Here is a 27,318-nt window from a genome sequence, read left to right as displayed (position 1 = left end):
GTCTAAGGAGGGAGAGAGATGCCAAGCCAACATCACTAACGAAGGCCCCATAAGAATGTATGAGACCGGAGTGGGGCCATACCCGAGGGGCGGGGAAGGGTTCCTTGAGGAAGTGACTGTTTTGAGTTGAAAAATGAACGGCAGTTACCACAGAGAAGACGGGGGTGGGCGGTGATTTCCCAGTAGAGGGAAAAGCAGAGGTGACACTAGAGAGGGAGGCAGAAGCTCACTCTGGCTGCTCTAGTGCAGAGTACATTGTCTGTGGGGCCAGAGTGGAAGCAGACAGGGAAGACAGGAGGTCTGCAGTCCTTCGAGCAAGAGAGGATGATAGTGTGGATGAGGTCAGCCCAGTGGATAAGGAGGTAAGGGGAGAGGGAGAGACCAACCGTAGAAGGCAGCTCCCCCATCTCAGCTCTCCATACCCCACTTTAGTCTCTGCCAGCCCCTGGCTGTAGTGATACAGATGTGGAATCCCCATCCTTATGCCCACTAACCACCCACAGCTGGGAAGCGGGTGCTCTGGAGACACAGAGCTGGAGAGAAACCAGAGCTCTCAGGAAACCAGGGACAGGGGTAGGGGGCAAAGCCAAATGGCTGGGGTTCTGGGGTGGAAAGTCTCCTGCTGAGACATACCTTTGGGTGACCAGATGGACTCCTCTGCAGCCCCTTTTCTTCCCCTGACCCTTCCCACTTCCAGGATGGAACAGAAAGTGGCCTGATCACCACTACCCCCCTACTCAGTCCGGTCACAAAAACAGAGTCCCTGAAGGCCTAGAACACACTAAAAGGGGTCCAAGCTTTGCTCCCAGGTAGCAATCTCTGATCTGCGGGACTAAAAACAAATCAGGTGCCTTCACTGACATTGTTTCCTCATCTGTCAAATGCTGATAATAGTCCCCACCTTGCAGGATAGCTTAGAGAATGCAAACAGACGGTAGATATAAAGTACCAAGCACAGCATGAGACAGAGTAGGTGTTCAATAAATGTCAGCATTATTCATGCATTCTAGGGGCAAAGTTAAGGCCAGAATCAAAACCCCCACCCCATATTATCCTCAGTCCCTTCTCTCACTCTGTCTTTATCTATAGAGGTGGTAACAATGGGTCTCGGGAGGCTCAAAGACTCAGGTAAGATTCACTTTCAGTTTTTGCTAAAATTCTGACCTAGATTCACTTCTACATTTACAATGTGGGACACTGAGGGGGGTATTTTAACATCTGCACCAAAGCGGATGCTTCAGTGAGATACATACTAAGGCTAGACTGACAGTGACTTCGTCTGCACACTCCACACCCCTCAGCTCTGCCTCCTTCAGTCCTGTCACTAAAGCCCCCACCTGGTGTGTGTGTGGGGGGCTCACTAGCATGGAAAAGGGCAGGTTCCAGGCAACCGCAGGTCTACAAGATAATGGCTAAGTGGGAGATGTGGAAGCCACAGAGGAGACACGGCCACCCCCAGTGGGCACTGGCATATATAGGAATGGGAGTCACAGACTTAAGCATGAGTTAGGGAATAGCTGAACAGTCCATCTTCTAATTTACACTTGCTTACATTCTTGGACAATATTTTATATACTAAATTATGCCACATAAATCTGATAATCAGGATGACGATGTAGTTAATGGTTAATGCATTTCATGGGGGATTTACTTTGTGTCAGGCATTTTGCTAGACGCTTTACATGCATTACCTTAATTAGTCCTCTCAACAACTCAGCGGTAGGTATCAGGTTGGTACAAAAATAAGTGTGGTTTTGTGATTACTTTTTTTTTTTTTGAGACAATCTCGCTCTGCCATCCAGGCTGGAGTGCAGTGGCACGATCTTGACTCACTGCAACCTCCCCCTCCCGGGCTCAAGTGATTCACCTGCCTCAGCTTCCCCAGTAGCTGGGATTACAGGCACGCACCACCATGCCCAGCCAATTTCTCTCTTTTTAGTAGAGGCAGGGTTTCACCATGTTATCCAGGCTGGTCTCAAAGTGACCTCAGGTGATCCGCCCACCTCGGCCTCCCAAAGTGCTGGGATTACAAGTGTGAGCCACCACATCTGGCCCTGTGCCATTACTTTTAACGGCAAAAGCTGCAATTACCTTTGCACTAACCTAGTACTTCTATTACCCCCTTTTGCAGATGAGGAGATGAAGGCACGTGCCTAAGTCTGCACAGCTGGTAGAGAAGGAGCTGAGATTCAGGCAGAGGGAGCCTGAGGTCTCAGCCTGTGCTCCTCACCTCCAAGATGATTTCTAAAATATCAGCATTTTAGCAATACAGGTGGGAGCACTCTGCAATCTCCCAGAGGGGTTCAGTGCCAACTTTATCTTATTTGATCCTAGAGAAACATGTCTAAGGAAGCGCCCAGGTTCCCAATGGAAGGCCTGATGGCATGCTTTTTCTAGAAATGACCATGATGGCCCTTCTGAATCAATTATAAACGGTACATTTGTGCATTGTAGAGTATACGGTTCTCTGGTGTGTACATATATCAAATAAATAAAGCAGTACAAGAACCAATCACATACATTTAATTGCATTTTATTTACTTAGGAGCTCCTGGGAGAAAAACCTAGCAGTGCTGAAGAGCGACTGTGGGACTTTGAGGAAACTGCTGGAAGAATCTTGGGGAGAGAGCCTGAGGCCAAGAGCCAAAAAGGCCTCCCCAGGAGGGGAGTTGCCATTTAAGAGAGATTTTCTAAAGTCACCGAAGCAGGAGAATATACTCTGAAAACACAAAAGCTGCCAGGAAATGAAATTACTGGGTGACAAGGAGTGACGACCGCCAGGAGAAATTCTCTAAGTAATGACACGAGTGCCGTCATCAGGGACCTCAAATTGTTGGAAGAAAGGCAGCACCAGAGCCTTCCTGGACTTGCTTTAATACATTTAATGTATCAATCCCTCTACAGCACTCACATCTTGGAGACAAAGTGTTTAACAACATATACTTCATGTGTGCTTGCTTGACGTGTTTTGGTCTCTGGGCCTCTAAAACGAAGTTGAACACTCAAAATATAATTTTTTTTTTAAACAAGAGAATTAAAGCATCCTGGAATGTCTTCCTTCATCTTCCTGCTCTGAAAGCTCCTAGGAATCTTCCTAGTCAGAACTTTAATTATGGAAATTCTCATTTATATTATGTGATTTATTTAAAGCCTTGTCTTTCCAAGAGAATAAAATCCTGGTTTTGAAGCACCTCTCAAAATAATTTATTCTTCTCCACTGACTAACTGCTTTGGCCAGAAATCATGAATTTATAGTACATTATGCCAAAGCAAAACACTCTAATAACTTAATCAAACATTTAAAATCCAGCGCACAGCCATATAATATACAGAAGCAGTTCTCTCAGCTCTCTCGTTAAAGGTCAATCACCATTTTTATTCCAAACCTTCACATCTTGGAGAAGCCGTGCGCACACACACAGATTGAGAGAGAGACAGAGACAGAGAAAGAGAGAGAGGAAGACATAAGCATTTGGAGATAGAAAACTTGGCTGACATATACCCAGGCTCACAACAATTCTCCTTGTTATGCTTTGAAATGCAGGAGTCGATCCTTCAGCTATTTTTTTTTTTTCAAATTCTAGCAAAAAATGGGATCTAAAGAATAAAACGAAACTAAAAAACTCGTTTTTTTGATCTTCACGACATTGAGAGGAAAGAGCGAGACCTAACTCTCAACAGATTAATGTGGGCTTACCCACTAAGGATAGTAATATAGAAATAAGAACGATAATTTGCATTATTTTGTCTGCATGCCTTTTTAGAGTACTTTAACACATACATACTTTCTGACAACACCCTCGTTCCTATCAGACGTAAAAGACTATTAAGTTCATTTTTCAGATGAGAAGAAGCATGCTTCAGCAGCTTCTGATGGGAGAACAGGGAAAGAATGCCAGTTTGGTATGTATTTGGCATGGGATGTTTGACCTAAGAGATGGACTAAAGCCAATGAGTAAAAATGTATTTAGCATACTTAGTCAAATAAATTCCTCTCTCTCTCTCCTTATTCATCACTCTTGGGCCATGGTGATGATGATGAAGCAGAGGAGCGGAGCTGAAATCACTGAGTGATGACTGTGCCGATCTCGAAATGAAGCACTTCATATGGGTAATCTCATAAGAGCCTCATAAAGTGGGTTAATGGAGGCATGGCATACATGCATTTAACTTGTAAGTGAACCTGAGCATAGGCATCCAGCAAAAATTAAGGGGGAAGGAGTAAGAGAAGGTGAGAAATTCAAGGTGCCAAAGATCCTACAGCCGTTCTTCTCAATGAACCCGTGCCCGCAAATGACCCTGAGACGAGGGATGTGAATCTGCTCTTCCTGCAGTCTCACAGTCCTCATCTGCTGCTCACTGTATGAGCATTTCATGGAGTGTAATTTCAGTAATCAAAGGTACTTCTCAGCATACATGGCCCCTACATGTCTTGTTTATAGGAGCTATACCTGTCAATCATTTTGAATATATTCCATTTTTATCTTCCATGCTAACTTTACAAACAGGCCTCTCTTTAAAAGTTAACTCCACTGAACAACAATTAACCCCATTTAACAGATGATACTCGCAGCTGCTAAGAAAGTTGCCTGGAGTCTCATGACTGGTAAGTGAAATGAGAACATTTATCCAGATTCAAATCCAGGTCTATCCTAACTCTAAAGTTCAAGCTCTGAATCTCTACATACTTAGACTAGTATCCACCAAACCCTCTCTCTAAATTAGCAGATCTAAGGGGCTGTGGAAATTTCCAGAGAGCAGCCCTTGCTGTTCTTGCTCCCTATTCTGAATGAACCCAAGTTCATCACTCTTCGTCAAGCTGGTGGTCATGATGTACATTCTTATTTGATCTTCAAGATTTGATTCATGTAGTGCTTCTTTGGTGAAGCTTTCCCTGATCTCACTGGTGGAGGTGATCACTTCCTCTGTACTCCCAAGGGTTTACTGTCTGCCATGGTAAAAGGTATGCATTTATACACCTGTCTTCCCAGGGGACTATAAGCACCTGGAGGGCAAGAGTTCCACTGCATTCTTCTCAAAAACTCTAACATAATAACTGGTAGACAGATGCTCAATAAATGACATGAAATTGAATTGTCTAATGCACAGGACAAAAAAAAATTCCTGCAACCCCTCTCTGGAGGTAGGTGGGCTGCTGTGGAGTGGGGTGAAAGAGGACATTGTGCGGTAAAAGTCTGACAACACCTGTCTCATAGAATTGCCAGGAACATGTAATCATTTTTGGTCTTGCCTGCTTCGGGGCTGCAGTCAAATGCTTATGAGCATTTACTGTGGGCCAAAAACCACCTTAACTCTTTGCATGTATGCTATCTAGTTCTCCCAACAACCCTCTGAGGTACATAGGTAGATGTTTTATAGATGAGGAAATGAAGGGTCAGAGAGGGTCATTAATTTGCCTAAGGTCAAACAGCTAGTAAGTGTGGGCCAGGACTCCAGAGCTCATGTTCTTCACTGCCCTGGTATACTTCCTACTCAGCTGTTTAAATTCTTGCTACCACTAAGCCTATATTCTTGAGTTTTGTTCTCAAGGGAGACAGCTCCCAGATGACACTTTGAAGGTTTTAGTCTTAAGTTTTCCAACAACCTCCTCCTCCTCTGCCTCAGTGCCCTCAACGCACCCAGTGAACAGTGAGCTTGGCGGGAGGGAATCTCGCTGGGCTGACCCATCACTAGAGACCCACCATCCTGCCTGGGCCTTCTGATGGCCTTGAACATCTTCTCCAGTTTCTATGTTCCTTCTAATATTTCTCCAGTTTTGTGGCTTCCCTTCATTATGACTTGCAATTTTTAAAGAACTAAGGGAAACTACATTCCAAGCTGGAAGTTTTTATTTTTTAAAAAAAGGAATCAGAAAACAAGCCAACCAAAAATCATGTGTGTCAACAGTGATGTTTCTGGTGTTGTAGCTTACACCCACAGAGAAACTGGGGTATTTTTCATGGCGTTAGACTAATTTCAGTGTAGACGCCGCAGGTGATCCATTTCACAAAGAAAAGCCTGTCCATAATTCTGAGTTAATAACAATGTTAGGCTTTGATGTTGATACAAATGAGGCCCAGTGGAGAAAAAGCCACATTCATGGGCTGCTTGGGTGTCTGGTCTCTGAATGATCAGCTTAAGGAACATAATGCACATAACACAAGCTGACTTCTCTCTACCGGGAGCAAAATAACTCTCGCAGTAATTTGAAAGAATATATTTGCCACACATATGCATTTAAACATGTAATCTGATTATTTGTTTCACATCTAATGAAAGAGTAAATGGAACTCTGGGTTAGAGCTAAAAAGTCATAATTTTTCTGTTCTTTGGATAAATGGAGCTAACATACCAAGGCAACTTAAACTTTAAACGTTGCACGCCACATTAAAATTTCATGAAAGTCAAATTCCTTTCTAGCCTATTTCCTTTTCTGTAGGAGGAGGAAGTTGGATAATCCAATATCTCAGTCTCCTTCCAACTCCCAAAGGTTATGTTTTCTTTTCCTTGTACCTGGATTCACAGCAGTCCTGGATTCAAATCTCAGAATGGTAAATTTCTTTAACTTTCTGACTTTCAGATTTTTTCCTCTGCAAAAATGAAATTTTTAAAAAATATACATCTTAAAAAGTTTTTAGTCACAAAAATGGTCAAATATATACAGAAAAGGATAAATGTATTTTGAGTATCCCATACCCACCACTTAGATTCAACAATTATTTTCATTTTACTACATTGTTTTATTTTATTTACCGAACCATTTTAAAGTACAGCAGATCCTTGAATAATGTCATTTCCTTCAATGTCCCTTCATTGTAACACTGATTAGGAAAAAAATCGCTTCCCAGCTGAGACCACTGCCTCTGTGGAGTTCGTAATGTCCCATATCTGTATGGGTTTTCTCACAGCTTCAATTCAGTGTCATGCATGAAATTTGGTTGTTATATCTGTCTCTTGAGTCTCTTTTTAAAATAAATTTTTTGAAGTATAACACGTACAGAAAAATGTACAAATCAAATTTGTACAGCTTGAAGCATGTTCACCCACTGAACAGATCCATGAAACCTCCACCCAGATCAAGAAACAGTTGATGACACGCCCCAGAAATCCCTTAGCGCCCCTCTCCATTCGCAACTCCCCATTGCTTAACACCACCTCGGCTTTTAACACCATAGATTAGTTTTGCCTGCTTTTGAAGTTTATACAAATGGAATCAGGTAATATATATTCTTTTATGTCTGGCTTTTGTCCCTGATTATGCTTCTGAGAGTTACCATGTGGTTACAGACAGCAGTTTTTTTGCGCATTGTTTTCATTTTCTACCAGTCAATTCCATTACGTGAATACACCACAATCTATTGATTTATTCTAACATCAACGAGTATTTGGCTTATTTCCAGTCTGGGGCTATTACAATTAGTGCTGATATGAACATTCCTGTGAATGTCTTTCAGAGGGTATGTACCCAGGAGTGAAAGGTACATGTATGTTCAGCTCTGGTTGGTACTGCCCATATTCGAGAGTAACTGTATCAATTACTCCCATAATGGTGTATGGTAAATGCAGTTGTTTCACCTTGTCATCAACACTTGTTATTATAAGGTTCAGCCATTCCAATGAGCGTGTGGTATGTGTCATTGTGGTTTTATTCTGTATTTCCCTAAAGACTAATTACACACTAAGCAACTTTTCATATGATCATTAGCCATTTCTCTATCTTTTGTGAAGTGTCCAAAACTCTTACCAATTTTTTTTACTGAGTCATTTGTCTTTTTCTTATTGATTTGTAGGAGTTCTTCTCAATTCTAAAATAAGTCCTTTGTCAGTTATATGCACTGCCAATATCTTCACCCACTCTGGGACATGTTCTTTCACTCAATAATGTATTTTGGTGAATTAAAGTTATTTATTTTAATGTAGTCCAAATCATCTTTTCTCTTTAGTGTCTTCTGTGCCTTGCTTATGAAATATCAACTACCTCAAGGTCATGAAAATATTCTGTTATTTATTTTTTTGAGATGGAGCCTTGCTCTGTTGCCCAGACTAGGGTGCAGTGGTGCAATCTGGGCTCACTGCAACCTCCGCCTCCTGGGTTCAAATGATTCTCCTGCCTTAGCCTCCCAAGTAGCTGCGATTACAAGCACATGCCACCATACCTGCCTAATTTTTGTATTTTTAGTAGAGATGGGGTTTCGCCATGTTGGCCAGACTGGTCTCGAACTCCTGACCTCAGGTGATACCCCCGCCTCAGCCTTCCAAAGTGCTGAGATTACAGGCATGAACCACCACTCTCAACCAAAAAATATTGTTATTTTCTAGAAGTGTCTTTTTTTAATCTTTCTACAATCCACTTGTAATTGATTTATGAATGGCATGAGTAGGGATCAACAGAACAAGTTTTCCATATGGTTACCCAATTACTTTAGCACAATTTATTAGACAGACCATCCATTCCAGGTGGCCTCACAGAGCCACCTTTGTTACAAATCAAGTAATCTATATCTGGGTCTTCTAGACCGTCTTTGCTTTTCTTGGTCATTTGCATTCCTATATAAATTTTAGCATCATCTTAATTTCCACAACAACCTGCTGCTGGCATTTTGATTAGGACTGCACTGAATCCATCCATCAATTTGGAGAGAATTGCCATATTTGCAATGTTAAGTATTCCAATACATGAACACCATGCAACACTCCAGATATTTGACTCACCTTTAATTTCTTCCAGTAATGTCCGTCTTTCTGTGTTAAGGCCTGTGCATCTTTCATTAGACTTATTCCTAGGCATTGGTATATATACACACACACATATATATACATTTACTTTGAGACAGTCTCACTCTGTCACCAGGCTGGAGTGCAGTGGCACAATCTTGGCTGACTGCAACCTCTGCCTCTCGGGTTCAAGTGATTCTCCTGCTTCAGCCTCCTGAGTAGCTGGGACTACAGGCATGCAACACCACGCCCAGCTAATTTTGTATTTCTAGTAGAGACGGGGTTTCACTATCTTGGCCAGGATGGTCTTGATCTCCTGACTTCATGATCTGCCCACCTCAGCTTCCCAAAGTGCTGGCATTACAGGCATGAGCCACCGCGCCAGGCTGGCATTGGTATTTTTTTGGTGCTATTGTAAACATAGTTTTTTAAAATTTCCCAATTGTTTGTTGCTGGTATATAGAAATTGTATTTTTTTTTTTTTTGGTGTATTGACCTTGTGTCCAATGACCTTAGAAATCTACTTAAGAATTCTGATAGGAAGAATAGCCAACGTGTGCTGGGCTTAATACTTAGGTGATGGGTTGATACATGCAGCCTTTGTGCACCTATCAACAATCTACAATCTAATGTGCCACCAAGGCACACATTTACCTATGTCATATGTACCCCAGAACTTAAAATTTAAAAAAGATTTATGATAATTTGTAGATTATTTTGTATTTTTCATGTACTCAATCATGTTGTCCGCAAATGATGACATTTAAATTTGTTTTATTCCAATCTTTATATCCATTCTTTTTCCTTGGTTCTGTGTTTTTTTGACTCCTCTCTCTTCTTCCCTCCCTTTTCTCTCCCTTCTTTCCTATTTTTCGAATCATTGCCAGAACAAGAATTTTCAATACAGTATTTAATAGAAGCTGTGATGGCAGGAATCTAGTTCTGTTAGGAGAAACATTTTCAATATTTCACCATTAACGACGATGTTTGTTGTAGGGCTTTTTTTGGTAAAGAACTTCCCTTTTATTCTTAATATGTAAAATGCTTTTAAATCACAAATTAGTATTGAATTTTATTAAATACTTTCTTCAGTATCTGAGAGGAAATGACTTCTTATTTCTTCTGTTAATGTGATTAATTACATCATTATTTTTGAAACAATAAAAGTGCATTTGTTGTTCATGTCACAGTTAAATGCAGGTCAGCAGGGGCCGAGGATCCTTCTACTTCATACCTCTACATCCTCCTTAGAGTGCTGTCAATTTAGCCAACATAGGGAAAGAGACCAAGTATGGGAGGTCATGAAGGGCATGTCGCTTCTACTCTCATTCCATAGAATTCCAGACGCAGTCACATGTCTGCATCCAACCTCTAGTATTTTCGGAAGCGTTGACTGTGTCTGTCCTTATACCAATGTCTCTCCAGTCTTTTGGTTGTATGAAGCTTGTTGTTTTTGTTGTTTTTTCTGAGACGAAGTCTCACTCTGTCCCAGGCTAGAGTGCAGTGGCACAATTTTGGCTCACTACAACCTCCACCTCCTGGGTTCAAGCGATTCTCCGGCCTCAGCCTGAGTAGCTGGGACTACACGTGTGCCATCACACCTGGCTAATTTTTTTTTTTTTTTTTTTTTTTTTGGTAGAGACAAGGTTTCACCATGTTGGCCAGGCTGGTCTGGAACTCCTGACCTCAAGTGATCCACCTACCTCAGCCTCCCAAAATGCCAGGATTACATGGGTGAGTCACCACGTCCAGCCTGAGGCTTATTCTTTGCAGAATCCTTAGAAAGGGTCCATGGGCACCACGATGCCTAAGTTCTTGAATGTTCGTAATAGGTAGTCTGCAGTCACTGGACTTGAATGTCAGCATGGCTAAATAGAAATGCTATTGTTCACATTTTCTTTAAGTTATTCACTTGTATTCTGACATAAGATTTTGGTATCAAAAATAGGCAAGAAATCCAATTTTCTTTCTTTATGAGTCTCTGATTGAATGCTTAAGGACTTTTTCCTTTAAAATTTAATAGTTTTATTAGAACATATTTTGTTCTGACCCTTCAGAGTTGACTTTTCCAAACATTCAGTGCACTTCCACAAGGTACTTTCTAATCAACTTTTAAGAACATTTTCTTGAATAGTAATTATCAGTACTATCAGTTTTGCTTTGTTCCATTGTTTTCTTCTTCAGAGATTCCTAAGTTTGTTAGAACCTCTTTGCCCAACTCTCACTTTCTCTTAAATCCCTTTATCTCTGTATTAATTTCTTGTTGACTTAAGAATACTGCTTTCCATCTTCTATTTCTTTTAAAGCAGTATTTATCCCAGTTATATCTTTTTAAAATCCATCTAGATTAAAACATATGTATTTTTGGCATAAAAAACATTTATTTTGCTTATAAGTCTATAAATCAGGCAGGGTTTCATGGGTCAACTTAAAAAACCCTTTTATATTAGAATAGATTTTGATTTACATAAAAACTGGGAAGATAGTATTGAAAGTTCTCATATAGCCCACACCCAATTTCCCGTATTAACATCTTATATAAGTATAATACAGTTGTCATACTTAATGAAGCAATCCTATTGCATTTATTATTCACTAAAGTCAATATTTTCTTCAGCTTTTCTTAGTTTTTACTTTTTGTGTTTGTTTCAGCATCCCATCTAGGATACCACATTACATTTAGTCATTATGTCTCCTCAGGCTCCTTTTGGCTGTTGACAGTTTTTCTGATTTCCCTTGTTTTTGATAAACAGTTTTGAGGAGGACTATTCAGGTATTTTTTAGGAAGTTTCTCAAGAGATTTGTCTGATGTTTTTCATGTAAGACCGAGATGATGGGTTTGGGGGAGGAAGATCACAGATATAAAGTAATATTTTCATTACATCATATCAAAGGTATCAAATGATTTATCAATGTTGATGCTGACCTTGATCACTTGGCTAAGGTGGTGTGTGTCTAATTTCTCCACTGTAAACCTACTGCCCACTCCCTTCCCTTTTCACATAGTACTCTTTCGATGGAAGTGTCGATGTGAAGTCCACATTTAAGGAAGGCCACATTTAAGTTAGGTTCAACCTTCTAGAGGGCAGAGAACCTACACAACAAATTAGAATTATTCTGCATGGGATCTGTCTCTTCATCCCATTTATTTATTCACTCATTTATTTCTGTGAGTATGGACCCATGGATATGTAAACTTTGTTAATAATTCAATACTTATTTTGTTATTCAAATTGTTACAGCTTTGGCCACTAAGAATTCTTTGTTTGCTTTTATGTCCTTTTGACATACTCCCCAAATTGTGGGGTTTCACATTTTGTTTTGAGCACTCCCTTTATGGCACAACAACATTCCTCACCTTTAGAATAAACCATTTTTCCAAGATGCTTTAATTCCTTTTTGTGGGAAAATGATTTTAGAAACCATCAGCTGGGTGCTGGGCATGCTCATTGCTACTCCAGTGTTGTTGCTTCCAGGCCCTCTTGCTGATAGAGCAAGAATTTTTTTTTTTTTTTTTTTTTTTTTTTTTTTTTTTTTGAGACTGAATCTCACTGTCACCCAGGCTGATTCTCCTGCCTCCACCTCCCAGGTAGCTGGGACTATAGGCACGTGCCACCACACCTGGATAATTTCTAGTATTTTTAGTGGAGACGGGGTTTCACCATGTTAGCCAGGATGGTCTCAATCTCCTGACCTTGTGATGCACCGATTTGGGGCTCCAAAAGTGCTGGGATAATAGGCATGAGCCACCACACCCGGCCAGAGCAAGGAAATATTTTTTTGCATATTAATTCATATAAATACACATATCAAAAAATGTTTATATGTATATATTCATCTATATTAAATAAAGTATCTACAGTAGGCTAAACATGAGTTGATACTGATGTCTCAACTAGTCCATTCCCACATAGATTCTTCTAGCTTTCTCCATTGTTTGTTTCTAACCACCCATTTCAACAGCAAGAAATCTATCCTCACCATTCACCATCTATTGTTCAATTCCAGTATACATGTACAGTGTCTCAGAATTGTTAACACATACCCCCAGGGGAAACAACTTTATCAACTAGAGTACAGTTCTTCTGTGCAGTTCCTTTTGCCTTTAGTCTTACAGACTCCACTCATTTCCACAGCTTAGGTCAGCACCTTTGCTCCCTCACTTCAGTGAGGCTGATGCATACATTCATCACAGTCTGCATTCCATTCTGGGATACCCCACTCTCCTACATGACTTTTTAAAAATTTGCATGCATTATAGTTCACTCTGTGTGGTAAAATTTTATAGGTTTTGACAAATGCATAGTGTCATATATCCACAATTTCATTATCATACAGCATAGTTTTACCATCCTAAACCCCACCATCCCCCACTGTGCTTTATTCAACTTTCAGTTCCCTCTTCTCCTCTGAATCCCTAGCAACCACAGATCTAGATTGTATAAGACTGTGTTTAACTTTTTAAAAAACTGCTAAACTGTGTTCTAAAGTGGCTGTACCATTTTGTATTACTGCCAGCAATGAATGAGAGTTCCTGTTACTCCACTTCACCAGCAATTAGCGTTGTCAATTTTTTAAATTTTCACCATTGTAATAGGTGTGTAGTAGTATATTTCACTACATACCTATTTGCATCACCCTAATGAAAAATGATGTTGAGTATGTTTTTGTATGCTTACTTGTGAGCTGTATATCTTCTTTGGTGAAGTGTCTATTTGAATCTTTTGTCCATTTCTTCCCTTTATGGGGGAGAGCAGTATCTTCTTACTGTTGAGTTTTTAAAGCTCTTTCTATATTTTGTGTATAAATTCTTTATCAGATACATGTTTTGAAAATATTTTCTTCGTAGTTTTATATTTTACATTTAGGTCTATGAATCATCTGGACTTCAATTTTGTGTAAGATATAAGATTTGTATCCAGATCCATTTTTCTGTATCTGGACAGCCAATTGTACCAGCACCACTTGTTGAAAAGATTATTCTTTCTCCATTGAATTATCTTTACACCTTTGTCAAAAAATCAGTTGACTGTATTTGCATGAGTCTATTTCTGAGCTCGCTATTCTGTCACCTTGATGTGTGTGTCTAATTTTTTGCCAATATCATGCTGTCTTGATTACTATAGCTTTACAGTAAGTCTTGAAACTGGATAGTATAATTTCTACAAGTTAGTTTTTCTTCAGTATTGTACTGGCAGTACTTATTTTGAAGTACTTCTATTGTTAAGTTCTTTGAGTTCTTCACCCCTCCTTTCAAATCCTACATTTCTCTTATTAGAGTTTTTAAAATTTAGATTTGTGTTGTTCTCTTATAATGTATATGTTCTTAAATACTTCTAGCCAGTTTTGAACTATTTTATTACAGTTTATTTGTTTTGTGGGTATCTCCTTTTATGTTTTCATTGTTTCTAAGAAAGTTATGCTTCTCATACCTTTTCTTATTTAAAAACCTTTATATGGGCTTCAATCATAATCCTTTTAACTGCTTATTTTTTAAGTGAAATAAATTTCCCTGTAGTTTTAGAATGGTGGGGTAAAATAGCTTTTTTTTTTTTTTTTTTTTTTTTTTTTTTTTTTAAAGCTTTAAGACTCTAGAGCTCATTCTTGTTTTGGCAAAGCAATGAGAAACATGGCCTTGTATTTTCCAAGATTTGACTCTTCTGGTGAATTGTAACATACTTCTCAAGGAGTTCTCTTTTTATTTCTACCATTGTTCCTTTTCTGATCAACTACTCCCAGAAGTTTCTTACCAATGTTAGACCTTTCCTAGGAAAAGAGCCTCATTTTCATTTGAAGAATGTATAAGCCACAGAATGTTTCAAGTATTATCAGTCATTATTACATCATGGTTCCTTTGTACTGAACATGAATTGGATCTGATAGAACTCCCTTCTATATTTGGCAGCTTTTCTCAGATTGGCCACTGTGTTTTCCAATGAGTAGAGATGGGTAATTTAAGGTATGCACTCTTCTCAGGGTCCTAAGAACTGTAGCTGTCTTCCCTCTGCTTTCTCCCACACAGATGAGATACCACAACAGTCTTGAAACCATCTATTGGGGATTCACTGAATTACTGTTCAAACTAATTTTATTGTAGATGTTGTGTATGTCTTTGGTTTTGCTATCCTAGTTGTTCAGCATGTTTTTATTTGAGAGGTGAAATTTCCACTATCAAACCAACCTTGCCTTCTTTGAATAAGCCAAATTTCGTTGGAATATATTATCCTTTTCAGGTATAACTGAATTCATTTGCTAGTATTTTGTTGGGAAATTTGTAAAAATATTCATGAAAGACATTGGTTTATGTTTTTATCTTGAAATGTCCTTACTGGGTTTTGTTCTCAAGGTTATGCTGGCTAAATAGACAAATGTTCATTCTTTTTTAGAATTAGTTTGTATTAAGTTGATATACTTTATTCCTTAAAACTTTGTTAGAATTTTTTGCTAAAGCCATCTGAGCCTAGATTTTTTGATGAAATGTTTTAAATATTTCTCTAATTGATATAAGACAGATTTTCTATCCCTTCCTGTTTGTTTTCAATTTCATTTACTCTTCAAAATCATTGAGATAAACTTGTCCAAAGGCTGCTCTTCTTATCATTTTAATGTTTATAATATCCATAGTTACATCCTCCTTTTTATTCTTCATGTTGGTAATTTAGCCTTTTGTTTTTTGATATGTCTTGTCAGTGTCTGTAATTTTAGGTGCTTCAAGAATTAGTTTGGCTTTTTAGAATTTTTCTATTATACATTCATTTCTATTTCATATACTTCTGCTCTTAATAATTTCCTTTGTTCTGTTTTGTTGTTTTTGCCCTAACTTCGTAAGAATAATATTTTAATCAAGATACGTACTTCTTTTAAAATATGTACTATACATAATATATACCATAAATTGAATAATATAGCTTAAAGGCTTTACATTTTCCTCTGAGCATAGCTTTGGCTACAATCCACACATTGTGATACACTGTATGTTTATTAACATTCAGAAAAATATGTTCTAATTTCCACTGCAGTATGTTCTTCGACTCAGAGTATTTAGAGGTATATTACTCAATCTCTAAATATTTTGGATTTTTCTAGTTTTTTAAATTAACTTCTTGATTATTCCTGCTGTCAGAGAACATGCTCCATATGACATCCTTTGATATGTGTTGACTTGCTTTCTAGATCTGTTCATAATAAAACTTTCATATGTTCTTGAAAAGATTTCTATTCTATGTTGTTTTGAGTGTTCTCTATATATCAATTACATCAGGTTTAAAAATATTGTTATTTAATATTCTATATTTTTACTAAGAATTGTATCTCCTTGTTCTATTAATTACCAAAAACTGTATCCTAACTACGATTATAAATTTGTCTACTTTTTTTAGTTCTGTATTTGCTTTCCATATTTTCAGGCTATGTTCTTAGACACATACAAATACAGATTTGGTATATCTTCCTGGTTTATTTCCTATTTTACCATTATAAAATTCTCTCTTTATATCTAATATTTTTTCTTTAAATTCTATATTATCTTTAATCGAGTGACACTAACCTTTCGGTTAGTGTTTTCATGCTATCATTTTCATTTTTTTACTTTCAAGTTTTCTCCATCCATATATTTAATGTTATTATTTTGTAAAAAGCATATGTTTGGTATTTTTAAAATACACTCTGCCAATCTATGTTTTTTAATTGGAGAATTAGTGCATTTACATATAAAGTAATATGATATATTTATGTTTAAATGTATCATCTTACTGTTGATTTCTATTTGTTCTATGTTCCTTTTCCTTCTCTTTTATCCTTCATTTTAATTAACTACATATTTTGTATCATACTGTGCTCCTTTTCCCTCGGACTATCATAATTTTTTGACTATTTTTTTTAGAGGCTATGCTACAGATTTCAACATACATCTTTGACTTAATAAGGCAATAAATATTAGCACTATGACTTCCTGAATAATTTAAGGATCTTAGAACATTTTAATTCCATTGACCCTTCCAATTTTGTGGTACTGCATCTATTCTATTCTAAGCTTTTTTTGAACTTAAAAGTTGACTCCCATGTTTTTCTTGACATTGACTTTTTGAAAAGACCAGGGCAACTGTCTCAAAGAATATCCCACCTACAAAATGTGTTTGTTTCCTCTTGGTTTAACTTTTTCCTCTATCCCATCCACTTTCTGGAAGTCAGAAGTGAGATCTAGCTAAATTAGGTTTAGGTAAATATATTAAGCAAAGTGCTTCATAGGTTATACTTTGAGTTTTATATTTTATCACATCACATTTTATAATTCTAACTTCATAATATTCTCACATAGATTCCATGAGATGGTATACGTAAAGTGCCTGACATGCTATCTGACGTAGGATAGTTAAAGAGCAGAATTTCTCAGTTTTGGCACTAGTGACATTTTGGACTGAATAATTCTTTGTTGTAGGGCCATCTTGTGCATTTAAAAATGTTTAGAGATACTCCTGTACTCTATCTGCTAGGTAGCATCTCCCAGCTGTGACAATTAAAAATGTATCTAAACATTACAAGTGTCCTCTGGAAGACAAAATTTGGCCCAGCTTAGAATCACTTATATAGGACAAAAACTCAAGTGTTTTGATAAATATTCCTCAAGCAGTTACTATCATGCCTTGCTCAAGGCTGTGAGATTAGGAGCTAAATGGGACATGAATCTTGACCTCAACATTCATAGTTTTGAGAAGAAACAATCCAGAAAACAGGGAATTAAAATATGGTGTCATAAGTGCTGTGATAGGAAGACACCTGTTTTATGAGAGTAGGGGCACCTAATTCCGCCAGAGGCATAGGGTCCTTTCACGGAGGAATAGGGAATTCTGAATTGAGACCCAGAGGACAGACTTCCTTTTCCTTTCCCAGGAAGACCCAAGAGAACAAACCAATAATGACTACTCAGAGTGGAAATAAACCCTCCAGAAATGAAGTATCATAACCCCTAATATTTCCAGGCTCTATCTTAGAATATGATCAATAAAGATTTATCTATTACCAAATACAGAGACACAGATAAGGTGAGCCAGGAGTAAGAGCTAGAGATGGCACAATCCACCGTCATCTTGTTAATAGCAAATGTATTATGTTTTCCAATTCTATATCCCCCCGTCTGTATGAAAACAGAATGAATAACCAAAACCAGATTAACGCCAATCAGGATTAATGTCACACACATCCCTTCTTGCTAACACTGAAAGCTATTATGAGAATGACTATTCAACTGTGTATATGAACCCAGTTGCCTGTGTTTCCAATCTTCTTCCTGATTAAGTACTTCTTCAGATCACTTGCAGTAGAAGTCAGAGATTGGCTAGCTGTTCACTAAGCTTGTTTCCTCTGCTTCCTGGGCACACAGCTCAACCATCTTTCCTCCATCCTCTGCAGCTTCCTGTGGCCACATGACTGAGTTCTAGCCCAAAGTATGTGAGACTGGAAGTGACATGTACTTCTTGAAATCTGAAAACCTCCCATGTGAAATTTTTCGTGCTGTTTTCTCTTCTCCTGGCTTGATGCAGACAAACATTGTCACCTTGAAAGCCAAGATTTAAGGAGGGTAAAGTCGAGGAGAGGAAGAAGACTTTGTCCCTGAGTCTCCACTTGGAGAAGGGAGGCCTTATCAGCAATGCCCATATTGAGTTTTAGATGAATAAGAAGTAAACGCCCACTGTGTTAAGTCACTGAGATTTGAGGGTTTATCTAGCACAGCAGCTAGCATTACCCACCTAATACACCAACACGGAGAAATAATCAGATTTCCTCTGCAACTGTAATCCATTCAGTTCCCCAGACATGCATGGGTATTTCAGCCTTGTTCACCAAGCCAAAGAAAAGAGGCTTTGCCAAAATATTTCACCGATACTCCCTGGAGTTAAATGTTTAGGTGAGAGGCTACTCTCAGGGCCCTTACTAAAGATCACACTTCATCTAATATCTGCTGTACATGAGTATGGAATAACATCATCTTTCATGTCAGACAGAAGTGGCTTTGAATCTTGGCTCCCCTCTTGACCATTCTTTGACTCAGTCTCTCTGGGTCTGTTTCTTCATCTGTAAAATGAGGGTAATTACACCTCATAGGAATTTTGTGGCAACAAAAAATACAAAAAGCATGTAAAACACTGGCATAGTTCCTGGCATGTCCAAGGTACTCAATTAGTTCCTTCCCCAAAACAAGGAAATTAATGAATTGGGAATTTTCTTCACTCTTCTAATCAGTAGACTAAGGAGTGGCCCTTTTCACAAAGGACCATGTGTTGATCTTTGTGTAGAAATGCTGAATATTTCATACAAAGGAACCAGGTTCAACAAATACTTTTATGTTCTCTTTGGTCTAAATAAGAACTTGAGTTAAGAAACTTAAAAATAAACGTGTAAACAGAGACAACATTCAGTCTTTTTATAACCGTTTTCCCTTGCAAGAAATAAATGTCATATTTTCAAACCAACACCAGCAGAACATATGCTGGGATTTGACCCAGAAGGAGAACAATGAATGAGACGGTTCACACAACAGAGAGGGAGGAAGGCATTTTTCTGGGTAATACTAATTGATGTGCAATGGGGACCTTCGCTGTTCTTATGTGGCCCCAGATAAATTGATTCCGGCGGAAAAGATGGCACATCTCAAAGCTAAGTAGTCAGGGGCAGGCATGCCACCTTACCCAAGCCCACCTCTGTAAATGAGATTTGGCAACCAGACAGGTAAACAGAGCACAGTTCTTCTAAGGAAGCCGGCAGAGCTGTGAGCTGTTGCAGCTTCATCCTTTTGACTGCAGGAGAAAGAGGCTGAAATGTCAGGGCAACCAAGATTCAGAGAGAACTTTGAAGAGAGCCACCCACCAGCATGACTAAGTGCTCTTGGGGACAATCCCTGCTCAGAGGGCAGAAAGCAAATATCCAGATGTTATGAGCTGCCAGATGTGATTAACAGAGGAAAGGTGAAGTCGCCTACTTAACCATCTGAGCAGCCCTCCTCAAAGTCATCCAAGAGTTTTCTGCAAAAGTATTCATCAACAAAACAAATGGAGGCTCCAACCGTCTTCCATTCCCATCCCTTTTCCTCTCTCCCTCTCATTGAGTCAGAACAGTGGCCTATTTTTAAACCACTGGCAATGCATTCTCTCGTGGAAACGTGGGGGCTTCTTGACACAGGCTGATGCTCACTCACAGGAGATACAAGCGCACTGAAGGCTGCGCCCACTCACCAGTCCTTCCTCTCCCACAAGAGTGGGGCAGAGAACACTCAGGGAGGAGAGGGCCTCAGGAGGGAGCTTCTGCCCGTGCAGAGGAGTAGGGAGTATCTGATGCCGGATTTCATGACAGGGTAACTGCAGGCTTCCCTCCTCCGTGGAAGGGAAGGCTTACACTTGGTTAAAAACCAGCCTCTTATACAGGTACCAAGACAGAACTCAAGCCTGAGAAGAAGGGAAACAAACCCTGGAAGCTGATTCTAGCAACTTTTACAGAAAAGGAGTGTAAGTAGATGTCAGTGTTTCTTTAACATGCATCTAATGTGCCTTAAGTATAATAGCAAACATTTTATTAAAACACTGGAGACCTTTCTAAACAAGGTCATAAGGCCAATTTACAAAAAAAAAAAAAAGCACTAAAATTAAATAAACACTTTAAGAAAGGAGGTTGTGCTGTACTTACAGTCGCTCAAGCTGCTTCAGGTCCTGGAAGGCGCCTCGCTCGATGACGCTGACCTGGTTGTCTTCCAGATGCCTACAACCACAGAGACAGCAATGACTAAGAACAAAGCTGGGCTCAAGTACCCTCATACTAGGCTTTGTGCCATGCAGGTATGGTCACTCAGCCCCTCCCATGATTGTCAGGGTCCCTTCAACTGGGATCAGTCTGATGGGACAAGATAACTCATATCCCAGCTTGGTGTCACGGTAACCAGGGTTTCGCCGCCTGCATACTTCTACCTGACAGATTGGTTTCCATGCCTCTATTTTAAGAATGTTCTCAGCAAATGTCCCCCCAAGCACTGCAGGATGTTGCGCAGAAAAGGAAGAGGTAAAAGCTGCTCTTTATAAAAACCACACATAGATTCAGCATCTCTTCCCTGGGAGCTCCCTCCTCCAAGGATTCAAAAATACTTCATTGAAAAGGGCCTTCCCTGCTCACCCTAGTAGAAAGGGTGAGGCTATTGTGAAACGATTAGCTGTCCCTAAGAAAACCAGCCTGGTCCCAGCAACTCCTCTCACCGAGAGTCCAGCTAATCCCAACCTCATGATGATGGTCCTAAAAGATCAGGCTCCCTCCCTCCAGCCACACGCTTCACTCACCCGCCTAAGTCCTCCAAGCAGGTGATTACAAATCCTAAACACTCTGTGTAAGTGAATTGGGTTCATGCATGCAGTATATCCAAAGAATTCAGCATATAATGAAATGTTTGTTTCCTTAACTTAAAAAAAAATGTCCACTTAAATGGATGAGCTGAACAGCAGAGAAGAGAAGCAATGAAGCTATGCAGCTTCCATTGGGGGCTGACCTTAGGCTGGGAAATGACAGATTGCACATGGTGGCTGACTGGGACTTAGCGGGGATGCATTGTGATCAGAGAATGTTTCTTTAGAAAGTGGAGTTTAGGAAGGGCCGTGGATTCCTCTGGATTACACAGGAGGAGAGGTGCGCACAAGCACCTAAACAAATGGCAGATGGAGAGGAAGAGCAACCCTGGGAAGCTGGGAAGGCTGCATCTTCATATCAAACTGAATGCTCCATGACAGTCTCTCCCTATTAGACGTTTCATAACCTCCTGCACTTCTCAGCCTTAACACTTGGACCCTTGTGTTTAGTTCCCAAGTCTATTTTCCCCACTGTGCCTAAGGAGTAAGAAGATAGACATTCTGCCCATCATCCTATTCCCAGTCCTAACACAGTTGCCTAGCACAGCAGGCACTTCATCAACGCTTACTGAATGAATGAAACCTACAGAAGACTTTGGGCCACGGCACATACCGACTGTATATGTGTCTGGGACAGGTAACTGTATTTTGTTTGGGCTTGATATTTTACATTTTTGTGAATTTGTTGCCAACAGTTGAAAATCAGGATATTTCACATGTATACACACCCATACCCCACAAAAGAAACTCCTTTTGAAAAATCAGCTCTCACATTTCCAAATATCAGTTGACCAGGAGTAGAACGTCAGGCGAGGGTACCCAGCCCCACAGTTTGCCATGTCCTCATCCGCTCTGCTTCTCACATTTCTATTGCTTCTGGCCCCTCACAAGCTCCTCACTTAACAGCTGTAGAAACGATTGAAGGGAGAGGCTAAAAGACTTGCCTGAGGAGAAATTATTTATGCCAATTCCCACAGCCAGGTAGGGTGGGCCTTCTAACTCCCACTCAGGTGAGCGTACCAGATTTAGTTTAGAAGCCCTGTTTTGCTTGCACATTAGCTGATGATGTAAGAGTGGGTTAACTAGTCAACCTCTCTGAGATTCAGTTTCCTCATTTGTAAAATAGAGAAAATAAAACATTGCAAAAGTTCTTCGAGAACAAAAACGAAATAAGGAAATCATGTGGCCCAGGTTCTGCTATATGATTAGAGGCTTAAGAAGTGTTGGCCAGGTGCGGTGGCTCACTCCTGTAATCCCAGCACTTCGGGAGGCTGAGGCAGGTGGACCAGGAGGTCAGGAGTTCAAGACCAGCCTGGTCAACATGGTGAAACTCTCTCTTTACTAAAAACACAAAAATGAGCTGGGTGTGGTGGCACATGCGTGTAATCCCAGCAACTCGGAAGGCTGAGGCAGGAGAATTGCTTGAACCCAGGAGGTAGAAGTTGCAGGGAGCCAAGATGGCACCACTGCATTCCAGCCTGGGTGACAGAGCAAGACTCTTTGTCCAAAAAAAAAAAAAAAGGCCTGGAGCAGTGGCCCACGCCTGTAATCCCAGCACTTTGGGAGGCTGAGGCAGGCAGATCATGAGGTCAGGAGTTCGAGACCAGCCTGACCAACAAGATGAAACCATCTCTACTAAAAATACAAAAATTTAGCTGGGCGTGGTAGCATGTGCCTGTAATCCCAGCAACTCAGGAGGCTGAGGCAGGAGAATCACTTGAACACAGGAGGCGGAGTTTGCAGTGAGCTACGACTGCGCCATTGCACTCCAGCCTGGGTGACAGAGCAAGACTCTGTCTCAAAAAAAAAAAAAAAAAAAAAAGAAGAAGTTTTTCCCTTCTCTTGTCTTCCTTTTCCATTCTACCATATGCAAGGAGGGCCTTGGAATGCTAATAGTCTCACACTAGCACATCATGCTAAATAGGGTCCCACTTCAACACTAGTGACTGGGGGTTTCCTGAGCTAAGTTTTTACTATCCATCCACCAATCAAATCAATCACAGACTTTGTAGTCATTATTTCCTTGCTGGATAACAAGGATCAACTCTAGGGTATTGTAAGTACCACATTCCCTCCGAGTTTCTGAGGGAGCCTAACTCACCCCTTCTATAATGAATCTTAGTTCTATGCTAATGAATCTAACACTTCAAGTTTCTTTCAGAGAGGGGAAGAGAAGAGATGCAAGGATATCTATATGAGATACACCGTTTCCACCTTGTGCAGGTCCTGGAAAGCTGACTTATTGGCTTCATCAAGAAGCTGGGTTTTTTTTCCTCCCAAGACAAGTTCTCACTGTGTCACCCATGCTGGAGTGCAGTGGTGCAAGTTGCTGGGACTATAGGTGCATGCCACCATGCTCAGCTAATTTTTTTTGGTGGGGGGTAGAGATGGAGTTTTACAATGTTGCCCAGCCTGGGGAGCCCTGCCCAGGCTGGTCTCAAACTCCTGAGCTCAAGCAATCCAGCCGCCTCGGTCTTCCAAAGTGCTGGGATTACAGGCATGAGTCACTGCATGTAGCCATCAAGACCATCAAGAAATTTTTTGACTTCTGAATTCCTGTCAGGTTCAGCCAAAGAGAGGCACCAGCAGGAGATCAGAGGGTGGAGGAAGACTGTGGTTGGGGGATTTACTCTTCTCCACCCCTGCCAAGCCACTTCAGGCTGACTGCATCCCTCTACCTAACGCTACAGCTCCCTACTTTTGCCAGGCTCTGAAAACCACTTCCTCCCTGTGCTCCTTGAGGCCCAGGGCACAGTAGTGGCCCCGTTTTGACTCTGGCCTCAAGGAACTGCACTATCTCCTCTAGGTTTCTCTTCACCTTGCCCACACCTCTAAAGAAGTCTTTACTTCACTCTCCTCATTTGCCCTCTTTTCTGCTGGGACCCTCACTGCCAGGTATCTATGTCCCTTCCAGATCTACTTCCTAGTTCCATCAGAGTCCAGCCTAGAACCTGGCAATCAGAGGCTCAACAAATCAATATTTGATGAATAAATGGATCAGTGAACGAATGAGTTAAGATCCTCCCATCCAGACTTCTGGGCTGAGATGCAAGCCAGGAGCAAGCACTAAAAGCCATTGATACCTTCCCCACATTTTCAGACAGGGGATCCAGGAAGGGCTGGACATCCAGAAGGGCTGTCCACGGATGGAGTCTGTTCTGAATTAGAACAGAGCCTGTGTTCATTTTCAGCTCTTTTGCAATTTTTTTTTTTTTTTTTTTTTTTTAGCTTTAGCACTGGATCAGGATCAGAAATCGCCCCCCTTGTGATGATGGCTGGGGTGGAGTTTAACTTTTTTATTAACCCCGTTTGGGATAAAGCTGGCTCCCACATTGTAAGCATAGCAGAACCCTTAGACTACCAAGAAATGAAACATAATTTATACCATCAGAAGAGACTTTTTCCTACTCCCACCCCATGGGAGGAAAAAAAAAAAAAATGTCCTGGGCAATTCTTCTATCTTCTCCTTAAATGCTCTTCGTTTGGGGAAAATCGCCCTGGGTTGAGACCGAAGTGCCTCAATCTCCATTTTATCTGCTTTTGCCCATATTAACAGTTTGACATAGAAATGGGTGGCCAATTATTCAAGACTACTGAATCTTTTCTAGCTTCTCTAGAAATTGTAAATAAGAAACAGATATGGGGAATGTGCCAAGGTGTGAAAAAAATCTTTTAAAAAAAGATAGTTGTCTAGGTTACTCAGCTAAAAAGAATAGATTGAGGAAAAATATGGTAAAAATGTCTGGATATTTTATTGGTGTTAGTTAGAAAGCATTTCAGCTATTCCACCAGGCAGATTCTTTCACAGTAATAAAGGGCCACTTGAATGGGATTGTCTTTGAGTTGATAAGGAAGATAATGAAACAGAGTATATTAATAGTCTACGGGGGGTGTGGGTTTAGGGGAAGGCTTTTTGGCATTGCTTATCAAAATAAGAGAAATGTACCAATTAACTGAAAAGATAAACCGTAGTCAAAGGAATGTTGCAGACCATCCAGGGGATACTAAAACAATCTTTTGTGATTATTTTAAACTTTCTATTTGCAGAGAGCAGACACGAAAATTGGAGTTTTTATTAGTCTTTCTGATGTAACGCTAAGAAAATCAAAGGGTTGTTTTTGACTTTGTTAGAAAACGAAGCATTAGGTGAAATTTCTGACTTGTAATCTCTCACAGACGCAGGGGAAATAAATTTTTAAAAAAGTGAGAAGGTAAACAAGCGTCTATTTGTTAACCTGGCAAATGACATAGAATCAGTTGTTGTTACCTATACCTCTTCAATAACAATCGCCCTAAAACTGAACCATGAAATTCCCCCACCCTGATCCCAGTCTCGACTCTGATCCACGCACACCTTGTCAGAACTACCAGTCACTTGACAGACACATGGCTGCTGAGGCAAAAGACTTGGCACAGGGTGTGCCTTCCCTTTGAGGTTGGTGAGAGGAGAGTGTTTGATGTTCTCCAAAGATGGAGAACATGTCCATGTGGAGAGCACCTGCAAGCTGGAGGCCCAGGATTCAGATTCCCCATGTCTCCACACATGTGTATGTAAGAGAAGCTCAGACAAGCCCCCACATTAACAGTGCTGCATTTACAAAATGGGTAGACTATCACTGTCTTAGTTTTCTCAGCTTTCTATAATGCGAATACACAGTGGCACTGCATGGAGGTTAGAAAACGCAGAGTCCGGGTTCCAATTCCAACTCCTTCAGTCACCTGCTCTGTAGAGTTGGGACTACTTACCCTATCCATGCCTCTGGTTTTCTCTGTTACAATTAGGGGCTCATAATAATGCCCACCTTGTTTGTTACCACTATGTAATACTGTGCTGGGCCCATCAAAGTATCAGGTCCATCATCATTACTAACAACTCAGTCAGAAAAGAAAAACAATGTTGTAAAATTAATGCTTCAAAAGTAATCCTGAGAATAATCAGAAAATGCTACAACAATGAAGCACTACATGTATAACTATGAGAGCTGAAAATACTTCTAACTACGTATTCCCTATACTGCAAATGAGAAAACTGAGGCCCAAGGAGGAAAAGTAGTCTGCCCAAGGTTTCATGGGTAGCTAATTCTGAATCAGGACCAGAGCCTGGTACTTTCTGAACCGAGTACAAAATTCATTCTATTTATTATATAGGGCTATTAGTAAAAAGGAGGTAGCTTCAGGTACCAAGACTTTAGCTGTTACTTCTAGTAACAATTTGCCAGCTAAGATTCCATGGCATACAAATACCAAGGCGGTGGCCAATTGGCCCAGACTGTACGTCTTGCCTGGAGCCATGTTTATGGGTCAAAATTAACCAAGTAAAGAAGGAAAGAAAAAGATCTAAATTGCTTTTTCCTGTACCTCTAAATGTCTTAGACTTTTCGACAGACAAGCACTTGGTAAGTTTCTTATCACTCACAGACTTAAGGATGGATGAAAGTGTTCAATATTCAGCAATGAAACCTAATATTCCTTGCTCCCCCAGCCCATCAATGCCCATCTCAAATTTTGCTACCTGTCTGCACAGCTGTGGGTGTTCAGCAAGGGCGCTGACCCTTTCTGATGCTCTCCTCCCCTCCCCTCCATTAAGCTACAAGACAGATAACTTTTGTCCCGATTGCTCTTTTAATGCACAGGCTGGAGAAGAAATTATCATCTCTATGGAAGGGAAGCATGGTTAGTCAACCTGACATCGCTGTCATCCTAGAAGCTGGGCATGCTGATTTATTCGTTCATAGCCTTCCGCTTTCCCTATCACTGGAACTAAGTTCTTCCATCGATCCAGCTCAGCCAGCAGCATCTAGACACGGACTGTGATACCTGTGAGCACGTGGGTACACTAATGAGGGGTTTTCTGCTGCAGAATGGTGAATTCCTGTTGTCCAGGGCTTGGGAGTGTGGTGTCAGGGGCAGTGGAACATTTTTTTTTTTTTTGCAAGGCTGAAGAGCTAAAAATGAAAACGCACCCGAGAGCCATCAACTACTTACAAGACTCGGAGGTTCTTGAGCCCAGCGAAGTCCATCTTGGTGATCCTGGTGATATTATTTCTGTCCAGGTCACTGCAATGGAGAGCAAATTCAGGTCAGATTTTTGTGGGTTACAATCACAGTCTATTTAATCCAGACTGGCTTGGACTGAAGGGACGTTGCTTGTCCAGAAGGCGGCAATTCTGATGATTAACGATATCCCTTGAGCATGCCCGGCTAACCTTAAGGATATTGTATG

The 27,318-nt window shown here is 40.3% G+C and overlaps 1 protein-coding gene and 1 long non-coding RNA gene across 3 annotated transcripts in view; one reads left to right on the top strand and one right to left on the bottom strand.

Annotated features, from left to right (window-relative positions):
- LOC105480842 (slit guidance ligand 3) overlaps nt 1-27,318 on the bottom strand; it is a 639,820-nt gene that overhangs the window by 564,158 nt on the left and 48,344 nt on the right. Inside the window, exons 2-3 of the mRNA XM_011740022.3 lie at nt 27,081-27,152; nt 20,392-20,463 (exon numbers count right to left, since the gene is read on the bottom strand). Coding sequence (XP_011738324.1) covers nt 20,392-20,463; nt 27,081-27,152 — 144 coding nt within the window. The remainder of the gene's footprint in view (nt 1-20,391; nt 20,464-27,080; nt 27,153-27,318) is intronic.
- LOC105480840 (uncharacterized) lies at nt 14,564-27,171 on the top strand. Of its 2 annotated transcripts, none has more exons than XR_011624473.1 (3): nt 14,564-14,674; nt 26,729-26,914; nt 27,032-27,171. It is a non-coding gene; the product is annotated as an uncharacterized lncRNA (long non-coding RNA). The 2 variants fall into 2 exon arrangements; XR_011624474.1 differs by having other exon boundaries at nt 26,729-26,922; nt 27,032-27,168.

This window comes from Macaca nemestrina, chromosome 6 (genome assembly GCF_043159975.1).
Source record: "Macaca nemestrina isolate mMacNem1 chromosome 6, mMacNem.hap1, whole genome shotgun sequence".
Taxonomy (NCBI): Eukaryota; Metazoa; Chordata; class Mammalia; order Primates; family Cercopithecidae; genus Macaca; species Macaca nemestrina.
This window is presented reverse-complemented; position numbering and strand designations above follow the sequence as displayed.